The sequence below is a fragment of the Lonchura striata genome, chromosome 4 (assembly GCF_050655825.1).
Source record: "Lonchura striata isolate lonStrDom1 chromosome 4, ASM5065582v1, whole genome shotgun sequence".
In the NCBI taxonomy this organism is placed as follows: domain Eukaryota; kingdom Metazoa; phylum Chordata; class Aves; order Passeriformes; family Estrildidae; genus Lonchura; species Lonchura striata.
This window is the reverse complement of record NC_140706.1, coordinates 11892780-11906504: the sequence shown is the minus strand read 5'-3', so window position 1 is coordinate 11906504 and position 13725 is coordinate 11892780. Positions and strand designations below refer to the sequence as shown.

At 39.7% G+C, this 13725-nt stretch overlaps 1 protein-coding gene across 2 annotated transcripts in view; it reads left to right on the top strand.

Moving 5' to 3' along the window:
• Positions 1 to 13725, top strand: part of TBC1D14 (TBC1 domain family member 14) — a 65115-nt gene that overhangs the window by 5384 nt on the left and 46006 nt on the right. For both annotated transcript variants that reach the window (XR_014954698.1, XM_021550777.4), the window contains exon 2: positions 195 to 930. Coding sequence is in view for 1 of the 2 variants with exons in the window: in XM_021550777.4 (XP_021406452.3) it covers positions 195 to 930 (736 nt within the window). In the remaining variant the exon portion in view is untranslated. The remainder of the gene's footprint in view (positions 1 to 194; positions 931 to 13725) is intronic.

Sequence of the window (13725 nt, the reverse complement as noted above, 5' to 3'; positions counted from 1 at the left end):
GGTGAAGGGATAGTAATTATCTGCAAGAGAAGACAAATAATTTTTAATTAAATGCCTAAATTAGGATAGGACTAAGTGCATTAAAAAAAAAAAAAAAACAAACCATGAAAAAAAACCAACCCTACAAAACAAACAGTCAAGAACAAACCACAAACTTCCTGCAAACTCCTAATCTTATCTTTCTTTTTAACCAGTTACCAGCTGGGCCAAGACATCCGAAGCAAATTTATCCAGCTCTTTAAATGGTTTGACGTTCGTGGGAATTCTGGATGCAAGAGTGGGCAGCAGTATCCAGGGCCTTCAAAACTTGAACTCTGGGACCACAAGAGGTATCTCATTGCCTGAGTATGGACCTGGCCTGCTGTCCAGTGCTTTAGAAGATTGTCATAGCCTTAAATCAGTGGATTCTGGTATTCCAACTCTAGAAATAGGAAATCCAGAGCCTGTTCACTGCAGTGTGTTGAATGTGAAGAGAAAGCAATCGGAACCTGAACTTGTGCCTGACAGGGCTTTCCAGAGCGCGTGCACGCTGCCGCCGTATGTGCCTCCGCTTTCGCTGACTGCTGAGCCTGACCACTCCGTGCGAAAATCCTCGACTTTCCCGAGAACTGGGTATGACACTGTCAAACTTTATAGTCCAACCTCAAAAACTCTAAATCGCAGTGATGATATCTCTGTTTGTAGTGTGTCTAGTCTTAGCACAGAACTGTCAACAACTTTATCAGTTAGCAATGAAGACATTTTGGACTTTGTGGTCACAAGCAGTTCAAGTGCAATTGTGAATCTCGAGACTGACGAGGCGCACTTTTCGGATGTTACCCTGAATTCCTCTAGAGACAGCAGTGACCAGAACCAGCAGCAGTATTGTCATGAGACAGACGTGGACAGTAAACGGAAAATACTGGGACCTTTTACAAACTTCTTTGCCAGGTAATGTTTCCATAAAATATATTTTAATGGATTATGTAAGATCTTGGGAGAAAGGTGCTGTTTGATATCTTTGAAAGATATAATAGCTTGGTGTTTTAATTTAGGTCGGTATTAACATATTTTTTCAGGCATGAGTAAATAGGCAAATATTGCTGGGGTCTAAGGCTCTGCATCCTACTCTATATTATGTTTATGGCATATGGAAGTATCTTAAATCTTGGAAGATTCCTTCTATATTGCAGTAAAAGGATTTCTGAACAAGGTCTTTTTTTCTTCTGAACAGTGGCTTCTCCAATCTTTTGTGATTTTGGCCAAGATCTTTAATCTTGTGTCACATAAAGAGATAAATATAGGTAGAATCCATACCTGTATTAAAGAACTTTGACATCTGAAGATTCGTAAGTATCATAAGGAATATTTTATTGATCATTCTAAGGGTATGAAGCTTAAAATATAAATACTTTACCAGCACTTGGTGTGACTATTCTGATGTTTCCAAATCTCAGTTGCTGTTTTTTTAATATCCTTTTCTTTAATTTTTGTATGGAATGAAAACATGACATTGTGTCACCCACTTGTTGAAATAATGGCACTGGCTACCCAAAGCAGTTTCTAAATGTGGTCTTTGTATGAATTAAAAGGTTCTAAATGCAGATACCCCAGGGAAATGGGGAATAAGGAAGAGGACTAATCTACTTTTGAGGGGTTGAGCTGTTTGCTAGTGGGTTCTTTTTTTTAAGTTATGTAAGGCCTTCATAATATTTCTTACTTTTAAGTTATATCCTCTGACTTTTGCTATATTTTAGATAAATTGTTCTAGAAAGAAATTTTAGACATCAAGCAGAGTGGGCTGTAAATAACCTGTTTTTCACATGGCTTCAGCTTGTATGTCTTTCCTCATACAATTTATTTTTTGCATGAGATAAGTAGGCTAATAAAATACATAAAGAATTGGCAAAAATAATTCTTTGAAAGGCTGCCTTATTTGCAAAGCTTAAGAAAATCAATTTGTTTAGACCAACTAAGCTGACTGAAGCCTTTGTTGATTTTTATTCTGAGGTTAAAGTACTGTGCAGCAGAACTCCAGTTCTAGCTGAAGCCATGTGCAAATCAGTCATGTTTGAGGTGCTGATGCTTTTGTGGACCCTTGTCTGTGTGTTGCCATGGAACCAGACTTAATTCTGAAGCAGGAGGCTTTTCGACTCTTCAAAGCATAAACTTTTGTTACCCATTCTGGTAGCACAACTGCTAACTCAAACAAATGCTGTCCTTCATCCTGCAAGGGAGCACAGTGCAACAGGCACATTTAGACCCCACTCAGAGTAAGATGTTTAACTGCTTCTCAACTTTTCTTATCCAACAAAGCAAGTCATGTGTCCTAGTTCTGTTCTAGTGTAGTCTGTGGTGGTTTTACCAGTGTTGCAGAAACTGCAGTACTCACTAGACTGATCTTTTGCACCTGAATCTTCGCAGGTACACTGAATGCCAGGAAACAAAAGGCTGTCATTACTGCCTTTTAATTGGGGAACAGATAATCTTGGTCACTGGGTGATGTCATTGTAAGAATATGAGGATTAAGTTCAAACTAGATGATCGGCTTTGAAGTTCCAGGTGCTCAGTCTGTAACCTGACCTTGAATATCCTCTTCTTTGGCATCCACTTCCTGCTCTGTTTTGGAAACAAGAGCTGCCCACTTTTTGTCTGTACTTGCACACCACACCCCCATATGCATCTGTCTCATGTTGTGAGACCTGGTGGTTGTGTTTCACAGGTATTGAACAAGCAGGGAGCCTCGGAGGTTGTTCTGTGCCACAGGGAGTACTATTTATATTTACACTGTCAGCATTGTAAAGGTTCAAAACATGTCGTTGCTAGTTTTTGTTGGTGTTTGTAATCTGCCATCTGTGGGTTTGAAAACTCCCTGTTCCCTGGAGTTCCTGTGGGCTCCTTGGATTCCCAGGACTTACACTGATACTGAAGTAAATGAACCTGGGTCTTCCAGTGTTTTGTTTGAAAGTAGCTGCTTTCTGGAGGCCTTCCTACCCAGCTCACCCTGTACTCTGTATGGGGGTTTGTGTGCAGTGTGAGATGAATAGGAGGCATTTTGAACAGTATTGTGAAAGACCAGCTTGCTGAGAGGGAGTTTCCTAAAGCAGTTTGTTCCAAGTGCTGCAGTGGTGAGTTATAAACAAAGTCCCAGGAAGGAGTCTGTTCTTAGCACTGTACTTTGTGCTGAAAGTTGTGATTCAGTCTCACAGTGAGTGAATAAACTTCACTTTAGAAAACCGGGCATGAACCATGGTAGGAGAAAGCCAAATTGTCTTGGCTTTGGCCAGTGGCTGGCACACATATGTACAGCATGGAATAATGACACCTGAGTGCTTTGTACACAGCCTTCCAGCAGCCTCACGGTCATGGGGTAGGACTGCAGTGCAGAGACTCAGTCTTAATCTGCAGGTTTAGCTCTTTGAGGGCTTCTCTGGGTAACAGGATACAGGTTTGAGCCATTCAGAGCAAAGATGAGTCAGCTTAATTTTTTGCACAGGTTGTTGATATTTGGTAAAAGGGAGAAACCTTGCTTCTTGAAATGGCATCTCTTCTTGCACTGAACCCCATCTGGCCTCTGAGGATGTGCTAATTTCTCTGATCTTATCAGAGTAAACTTGGCCTTGACATGTCAGTTAAGATTTGTGGCTGCCTGTAGAGATAATACTGACAATAATTGGATGCCTCCAGTGCTTGGTCACATGTGCTTAAGCTACTTATGTATCAGCTAGTCTTTCTCAGTACCAAGAAAATGCTTAGAGAAGTGGTTGCTTTAGAATATAAAGTTATTTTTTAGCACTCTGTACATTTGTTTTTCCTTTTGAAACTGTATGCATGTGCACTGTGCACAAGGTTGTATATTCCATGTCAGTTCTGTGGTCTGTTAAGAAGTTTTGGGTTGAGACTGCATTTACAAAATGAGTTGTAGAAGAGATCAAAGAAAAAGGGAATGCTGTTGGCTTATTTCCTTCAGTTTTGGCACCTTCAAAATCACTTGGGAATGAAGTGCTGCTGCCCTGCCTCCTTGAACACTATGGTGTAGAAAGTTTCCAGGACTGCTTCTCTGTTTCAGTTTGTGTCTTCAGCAGTTTGAGTATCCATAAGGTCTGGTTGTTTCCTCAGGCTGCTGGGCACATCTTTGGGTGCGGCCAGGAAGATCAAAAGTGAGAAAGAGGCCGCTTTCTTGCTTAAGCACAGCTTTCCTCTTGGAAGAGCTTAAGGCACCACAGGTACAGTGCTCTCATTAGGCTCCAGGTCAGCATATGAAAATGAATTACTGCTTCTGAAAGAAGCTGTAATGCTGACTGCTGACAAAAAAAACCTGGCTTGTTGGTTGTTTTCAAGTGTCACTTGTATTAGCTTTAAAAGCCCAGAGGTCTTTCATGTAACCTTGAGTTGGAATTAACTTCCTTCATTTGAATATATGCAGGAACTTGGTTTGAAAACTAGTGTGAGCAAATAACTGGGTGGGAGACTAGAGAGTTGGTGACTTGTCTGCTCTTTTGCCTTATTGACCCAGAGTAGTGTGGGTTAATGAGTTTTACCTTTGGACTTTACTTTGTACAGTAGTGCTGAAACTTTTTAAATGTGTGGATTTTAAGCAGCTTTGTTGAATCAGGACTGTAGTGATCTTACTGCAGAAGTTGCCCTTTTCATTTATCATTTTCAACTATCATTTTGGACACTGAGAATGAGGATCTTTGTGCTTACACGGAGAATGACCATAAAGGGGTTAGGACTATGTACAGTTAAATGATCAGCCAGGCAGTTTGTGTCATTTTAATGGATTATAACCAGCCTAAGTCTTTACTTAGTCCACTGCCATGGATATTGTCTGTTTTCCCAAGAATCTGGGTCTTCTTTCTTTTCAGGCTACTCCTAGAAATTTTTGATCCGATTGTTCTAAGTATTTGAATGTCAGGAAGACTCTAAGGAGTATAGGGACTACACATAAAATAAAGGGCTTTAAGAAGAACATTACATTTTACTATTTACAAAGAATTTCTGCATTTCTGGAAGAAAGCTTCTGGAGCAAGATTGGCATCCTATACCATATGTAGAAGCATGTACTACTTGTAATCTGATAAGACAAAAGTCTTAATTTTCAAAATAGTAGCTACTGCTTTCAGTAACTGTTTTAGGTCTGAAATAATGTGAATTTATTATGTTTATATCACATATGTACACCCATGTTTTGAGATTACTGGTCACACATAATTTGGAGTTCTGAATTTAGGAATTGGGTCCATCAATGGCAAAAGTTGGTCATCTGTGTCAATGGATAGGACCCTTCCATAATGTTGTTTGTTGCTTTTAATGAGAGGACAGCTTATTGTACTTCTCTAATTTTGGTGTTAAAAGGAAGGTAGAATGACAGAGATCATTGTAGTGTTAATTTCCCACTTTCATGTCTCCAAAAATGGGAATTCACTGACCACAGGAGGGAAGAAAAATTGTGAAAATAATTTCAGTTGACTAATCTGAGATATTAGTTATGATGCTGTCTCCTGTTCTATGCAAGTTTCTGTTCAGTGAAGCCTCTTAGAGTATTGGCTGTTCAGGAAGAGACAGGCTGACTATAGGACTGAAGTGTGTAGGGGAAGGAACAGAAAGAGCTGGATGCACTGTGGGGGCAGGTAGAAGTTCACTGTTCAAACCACAAATGAGCAAAACCAAACTGAGCTGCAGGTGGAGTTGTCCAGAAGCTGATGGGAAGGACTCCAGAAAGCCAGCCTGTGATGGAGGAACCCTGCACAGCCACCCAGCACAGGCTGCTTCCCTGCCCTGCTGTGGGCTGGGCTCCCAAGCACTGTGGTTGTCTGGCCCCACAGGATTCACTGCCTTGTTGGAGAGAAGAGAATAATTGAGTGGCAGTTTTGTCTTTCCCTGCTGCTTTATCTGGATGTGTTTCTAACAAATTGTTGCCAATAGCAGGTGGCTAAAAGGGCTGGGAAGAAAGGAGGCCAAGCAAGCTCATGCTTTGGTGCTGTGGGAAGCGGAGGCCAAGCAAGCTCATGCTTTGGTGCTGTGGGAAGCAGCATAGCCACTGAGGATCCATTTAACACAGGATGCTGGCAGCAGTATTTCAGCAGCCTGTGAGGCCTTCAGGTGTGCTCATCTGAAAGGTGCTTCAGTCTTCACAGTGTGGTTTTGGATAGTTCTTATCTGATAGTTCTGAACTGACAGATTAAAAGTTCTCTCCCTACCTGTATATACTATCCCGTCTCTGTGTGAAACAGAAGAAATCAGCAGAATTCTCTGAAATAAACATTCTCTCTCAAAACAGATCCTCCACAGGTGGAAAGTTGGAATTCTACAGAACTAACAGCTTTTGCTTTTGATAAAGGTTGAAAATTATACTATACAGTTTTCAGAATTCCTGTCTTACTCAGAGAATGAAGTTTTGAACTTTGTCATGTGGCCTGTTCTCCACTAGGTGTTGAACTGAAACTGTCTAAATTAATTGCAATCCTTATTTTCCCTTTTTGTGTGGGATAATGTAACTCTCTACAATTATAGTTCTTTTGGTTCTGCCTTAAACTTTTCACTAAATTTTGAGATGTGGCTCTTTAGAATAAAGGGAAGTTACTTTAGTAGATTAACATCTTAGTTTTGCTGTTGACTAACTGGAAACATTTTTACACAAACAAGACTTTAAACAAAGAGGTTTCTTGGACTTATTTATTTATCATGGAAGCTAAATGAAAAACTGCTCAGTGATACTTTGAGTTTTGAAGTTTTTTTAGTAACTGTACAAAACTATGCAGTAAGTGAGGATTTCATGTGGTCTAGTTTTTACTTAAAAGCAGGTGAAACATGCATATTTCTTTTCTAGTGGCTGGTAGGAAGCATTACAGAAGTCTGATATGGCTGGTGAATGAAATTTGTAGCATAGATGAGTATTGAATGTTGTTTGCAGCATTGAGCTGTAATACTCCCCCCAGCCTCCCTTCCCTTGTCGGGTCAGAAGTCCTGCCAGCAAACCTGCTGCAACATGCTCGAGCCCCTCATTCCATGGGGTCACAGGTGCTGCCAGGAGCCTGCTCCAGTTCTCACAGGGTCAGCCTTCTTCAGGCATCCACGTGCTCCACTGTGGGTTCCCCCATGGGCTGCAGGTGGATCTCTGCTCCATCCTGAACCTCCATGGGCTGCTGGGGCACAGCTGCCTCACCATGGGCTGCTCAAGGGGCTGCAGGGGAACCTCTGCTCTGGCACTTGGAGCACCTCCTGCCCCTCCTTCTGCACTGACCTTGGTGTCTGCAGGGCTGTTCCTCTCACACAGTCTCACTCCTCTTTTCTGGCTGCTGCTGTTGTGCAGCAAAGTTTTTCCCCTCTGAACTGTTATGCCAGGGAAGCTACCACTGTCTCCACTGGACTCAGCCTTGACCAATGGCAGGTTTGTCCTGGAGCCAGCTGGCATTGGCTCTCTTGGGCATGGGGGAAGCCTCTGACTGCTTTTCACACCAGCCACTCCTGTAGGCCCCCACTACCAAAATTTTGCCATGCAAACCCAAATAGAGTGCTGCATACACTTCTTTTGAATAAAAAGAGTGATAACTACAAAAGTTTCTCATAGATGTGCATGAGACTTCAGAAGCTAATTCAGATGAATGAAATTAAGTTCTGTTTTCATTCTGATTCACTGTCTCTATGAAGGTTTAGTGAATGGGTGGGTTAGATGGTCTTTGCATCTTCATTTAATTTGCAAGAGCTTTACTGATCTTTTCCTTTGTTAGAAGGAGCTGTGAGAAGAAGATGACATGGGGAATTGAGAGTATCAGCACAATTACTGCTGTGTGGTGCTCTATCTCTCTCTCTGATCAAAGTACTGTTTAATGTTCAGCTGACTTTTTCTTTCCTGAAAAATGCAGTGAGAAAGGTAAAATAGAATGGAATAAATATAATTTTTGCTCCTTGATGTTTTGATTTATACAGTATCGCTTCCTGTGTTACATAATCTGTGGAAGAATTAGAGTCAATATTAACTTATGTAGAATTTTATTAACAGAACTGGTATATGGAAACTATAAATTTTCTGAATCCATTTCTTATTTGTGTTAAGCCTCTCTTTTTAGTCATTAGGTGCCTCCAAAGTTCTCCAGCTATATCATAAGAATAATAATTAAAAAAAAAAACTACAGTAAATATTAGGGTCATTTACACCTTGGAGCTGACAGAATAAACACAAGAACTTGGCAGCAGCTGAAGGGACATAGCACGTACTTGGTGCTGGACTCCCCTTTGTGAGCAGGAGCCTTCTGTGAGTGGAATCTCAGAGCAGCTCAGCTCAGGAGGGATTTCTGGAGCACTGTGCATAAGCCCCTGCTCAGCAGGGCTGGCGTCAGTGCCAGAGTGTGTTCCTCGGACCCCGTGCAGTTGTTGTGAGTGCATCCAAGCTTGGAGTTAACCTCCTTGGGCTGCACAATTCAGGATTTATTTTCTGCCACTGTGATGATGACATTTTTTTTCCCCCTGCCCTTTTATCCATTTGAAACATGCCTTGCAGCAGCTTGGGGTTTTTTCCTCCTTGGGGTTGTTTCCTCATTGCATCTCGGAGGATGGTCATCCAGACTAAATGAAAACATCTTTGTCTACATCCCTGCTTGTATGCTGTAGGCCTCAGCACCTGGCCATCATAGTGGTCATCTATTGGACTTCCTCCAGTTTTTGATCTCTTTGTTGTAGTCCAGGATCCCCACACTACATACAGATACAGGCAGAGCTTTTATCCACTTTTTCCTTTTGATCTTAATGCAGCCAGGTCCATATTTAATCTCTACTGCTGCAAGGTCTTGGAGCTTACCTGGGTTCAGCTTTCTGCTTAGGATGACATTTCATGTAGTCTGTTTTTTTATTTATGTGGTAATAGTGCTTCAAATCGATGAAGAAATCTACTTTCAGATTTTAGGGATGGAATTTTCAATTACTCTGATAATATGAGGATAACTGGGAATTTGGCCAGCTAGAAAATGATCATTAATTTTAGCTGGTTGATGCTAATGTATTAGTTTGAAGTTGGACCTGAGTGTTGATTTTGTGTGACAGTCCTTCCTTGCTGAAACTCCAGTTTCTCAGAATTCTTCAGTATTTGCATGGTAGACCAGCACTATGCATTATTCATGTGAAAAATAGTTCTTGGCTTGCTGCAACCAGTTCTAAAGCTGAACTTGCAGGATTACTGCCTGATTTATCTTTTCATGTCTTGGATACTTCAGTGCAGTCAGCATTGCTTTGTTCCCCTGTAAAATGAGGGGAACCTGTTAAAAGGAAGATAAATGCAGAATACTGTAGTTTTTATAAATAGTTTATTAAATCTTGTTCTTTTCCCCAGAAATCTAGAGAAATTTCCAAGTTCCCTTATTGCAAGCTATCAGGTATCCTAACTTATATTGTATTACTGCTTCTCTCAGCTGTGGAAGTCTTTTTTCCAGACCTGCAGGTGTCTGTTACACTGTGAAGTGTTACTGTTTTTGATTCTTACTGAACATACTAGAATGTTAGTAGCTGGAAAACTTTCTTTATAAAATGTGGTAGGAATTTATAAAACATAGTTCTGTGATTAGTTACCTCTTTCATAGGCAAGTCAGCTTATAGGCTGTCTGGCTTTATTTCAGTTGATTTGTTTATCCATAAACCAAGTATCATTCTTCCTTTAGTCTGACCTTTGGCAATCTTCCAGAGACAAAATTCTGCAATCCCTGCTTTTGTATGTAATTTTGTAATCTTATTCAAAGCATAACTTCTGACTTGTTTATGGAGGTTCTTGACTGGAGCCAAAGAACTTGAAATTTTTTGATGTTGTCCTGTCTGTTGGTTGTTTTGATGTATAGGTTGACTGAGAGGTGATCTGGGTTTGAGAGCAGAGCGTGTAAGAACTGCATCTAGTGAATTATTTCTGGAAACCAGCATTACTGGGTCATGGGCACCAATTGTTGCTTTTCCCTTTGGAGAATGTAGATTTAGGGCATTTCAGGAGACTTTGGTGGGTCTCTTGACAGCTATGCCTTCTCAAGTCCATCAGTTCTCCAGTCATCGTGATGTATGTGTCAGTCTTGTTCCTTCACTAATCAGGTAACAAAAATTCATTTGATAGAACAGAATGTTGCTGATTTGAGTTTTTTTTTCTCAGTCTCTGAAAAGTAAGTGAGCAAATTAGGAATATCTAGAGGTAAGAATCTTCTGTTTATTGGTAAGCTGCAAAACTTATGATTAGTACTGAACAGAAAGGGTCACTGGAAGATGAGAAGAAAGCAATGTTGAGAATGTTTCCTAGAGAGTGTTAATTGAATTAATTCTACATCAGATAAGGAGGCTGGACATTTTTGCTGACAGTGCAGCAAATACTTAATAAATCTAACTTAATGTATTTTTTGCTTAATAGGTGCTGTGTTAATTGAATTAATACTACATCAGATAAGGAAGCTGGACATTTTTGCTGACAATGAAGAAAATACTTGATAAATTTATCTTAATGTATTTTTTGCTTAATAGGTGCTGTACATTATTTAAAATGTCCTGTTTCAATGTAGTTTTCTGGGTGCCTTGTGGAATAATGTCTGTGGAGTTAAGTCTTACAGTGCTTATGTGCTCAGTATGGGTTTACTCGATTCTTATGATTAATATCTGCTTATTTATCTAAATATACATGGCCTTAGCCTTGGGTAGGCTGAGGGGTTCAAGACCTTGGTGCTCTCTCCTCTCTCCTTGTGTAGTTTAGAGTTATCAGGGGAATTTCAGGGTCTTCTTCAGAAGCAGCAGAAATTAACTTTGACTTGCCTCTGCATCTGTCTTGCTTCTTAGGAATGCATGCTAGTCTGATACTCATTTGAAAAACCGTCTTTCAAAATAAAATTGTTCTACGAAACTGAACCTTTTGAATTTTTCCCACTGTCCTTATTTTACATCTGTTGTGCTCATGAGAGACCGTTAAGTCCTTCCAGCAGTTAATTTGCATGATATTCCACTTGTTTTGTCTTCTGAAAATAACCTTGATTGAAAGACAATTAAAATTCGGAGTATGCATCTTGAGAGCTGAGGATGATGTGTGTATTTTTAAAACATGTAACAAAACTTCACTTGTATTTGCAAATTAGTGTTGGTTAAATGCAGATAAGAAATTGTATCAGTTTGCATGAGCTGGGTCAGTTTCTAGACAATTTTCATACATGTTTCTGTACACCAACCATCTTTTTAAGAGTAAGGAACCCATTTACTTGCAGATGTTGTCTCTGTGCTAGGTCAATGTTAGTCTAGCACAGAGCAGCATATGCCATGTCACTTTTCTATTGCTTGCAGTTGTGATTTGGTGTTGCATGCCAGTAGTTGAAGTATTGCAAAACTTCCTCTAAGGAGCCCTGGCAAAATAGCCACATCAGTAAAGTTGAAATTCAGATTTTCTGAATAACCCAAATGTTCTAGTTGTAAAAACTCCTAAATCCTAAGCTCCCCTACCCCTTTGTTTCAGTAAACTGGTATATCATGGGCATTCAGGTAAAAAGATACTGTGTGTTGCCTGAAGCCCAGAGAGGGATGTGTGTGCCTGCCTTGCTCAGCTTCATCCTCTGACAGCTCCTGTGAGCCTGTCCTTTTTTCCTGTTTCAGTGACATGTGCCTTGACTCTGGTGGTACCAAACTTCAGAGATATCTGGATGGGCTCAGTGTTTAACCTGCCTGGCTTGAGAAAACTTTGAGACTTTTCAGGAAAGGAGCTTTGCAGCTGACTTCAAGACTTGGAGTAATTTGGAAACAGAAGCTGTGGCAGCACTGTCACTGCTGCTTTGGTGGATAAGTTTGAATACTGAACAGGAGGGACATGGTGGAAGGGAATAACTTCTTAAGAGGTGACTTCACAGAAGTAGCTAACCTTGCTTGGAACAAAGCACAGCTGAAATGTGGAAAAAATGAATGGCTGAATACTTGTGAAGCTGCTGCTCTCAGCTCCTCACAGGGCAGTAATTGCTGGCAGTTGCGTTGCAGACCTCCTGTCTTTTTGGAAAGAGAATTGGACAGAACTAGATAAACTTTCTACTTCAGTGGTGATTCTGGATTTTTTTTTTTTTAAGTAAAAGCTTGAAAATGCTCCAACAGATGCAATATGGCTAGGTTTGACTTGATTACTTGTTATTGATGTGGTTCTAATATCTTTAGAACCATATTTTTTAAATTTGATTGAGGCTTTAGCCTGATCATGATAGCATACAAAGCTACATAAAGAGTGGCAATATACACATGTGTAGTACATATATTAGCAGCTATTATTTAAGTTTATTTTAGCAGTGCTTAGAGAACCAAAATGGAATTGTTTCTTAAGTTTAATTAAAAAATAAGGTTTGCCTGATGCTGCTAAACTTGCCTCTTGGTTTTAACTTCCTCTTTTTCCCCACAGAAAAGGCAGCTGGGTAGATCAGTATAGAGTGGTGATGCAATATCTGTATGTTCAAGCAAAAGATTGTTCTATCTCTGTCCTGTACCACATTATGTTCTTTGTATGTAAAAATTAACTCTGGAGTTAGAATTAATTTCTCTTCAGGTAGGTGATCCCTCTCCACAGCTCAATTAAAATAACAAGGTTAAACAGCTGTTTGATGCAAAATACTGTTTGTAGGAGACTGTGAAAAAGCAGTTTTCTAACTGAAATTTGATCTCAGTTTAACTTCTGTGTTTGGCTTTTCTAAAACAAGCAGCTACAAATACTTAGTGTAAAATAGTGGGCACATACAACAGGAATGCAGATATAATCCATGACACTTTAATGACTCCATGCTAATGAGACTGCAGACATCATTCATCCTGTCAGATGTTCTTGTTAATATCCCTATTGGAGATCATCATGATGTGTTCTGATAGTTTTGAAGAAGACAGTAAAACTGAACTGATGATGAGCATGCAATCTTTTCTTTCAAGTCATGTCAGCCAAGACATGTCATTCAGGATCTCAAACTTATTTTTGTTATCTTAAAATGCTTGTATGAAGCTCTGACATCTTTTACCCTAGAATTTCTGGGCTCATCTTTGGAGTAAAGATGTTTGTTTAGAGTATTTTTTTCAAATAGAGAAGTTTTGCTTCTTGTTAATATGTATTTTCAATTAGTAAGCTCTTCTTAAGTTACCTTTAATGTGGAATTTTTTTAAGTGAATTTGCTCAGAAGTGAAATGGCTTAGTGCTTTTTTGAAAATCCAAGGGAGCTATGTAAAAATAGGAGAAAAATAATTCCTTTTGGTGCTGTAGCAGCAGAAAAATGAAAGGTTTTGCTATGAGTTTTCTGCTATGGCAGAAACTTCCTCCTAAGGCAGTTGCATATTTTAAGGGTTTACTTTCAGTTCAGGAATCTCAAGTAGTGGCCTTAACAGAATCCTGTGGTGTTGTCCTGATTTATTGCAAAGCTCTGTAGAAATTGAACCTAAGAACATTCCATAATTTTTTTTGGTTGTTTTGGTTGTTTTGGTTGTTTTTTGTGGTTTTTTTTTTTTGTTTTTTTTTTTTTGGGGGGGGTTGTTTTGTTTTTTTTTTTGTTTTTTTTTTTTTTTTGAGGGGGAGAGGTTGGGGTTTTTTTGGTTGGTTGTTTTTTTTTTTCCCCTTAAGTTTTCTCAGAATAGGTGCAAATTAGGTGCAGAATAGGTGCAAATTACTTCCATGCCATCCAGTCATATATTACCTTTGGTGTGTTTCAGTCTGGGGCAGATCAGTGTTTAATGCTGTGTGTCCTCAGTCAAAGCAAGAACACATTGTAGTTTGCTCTTCTACATCTG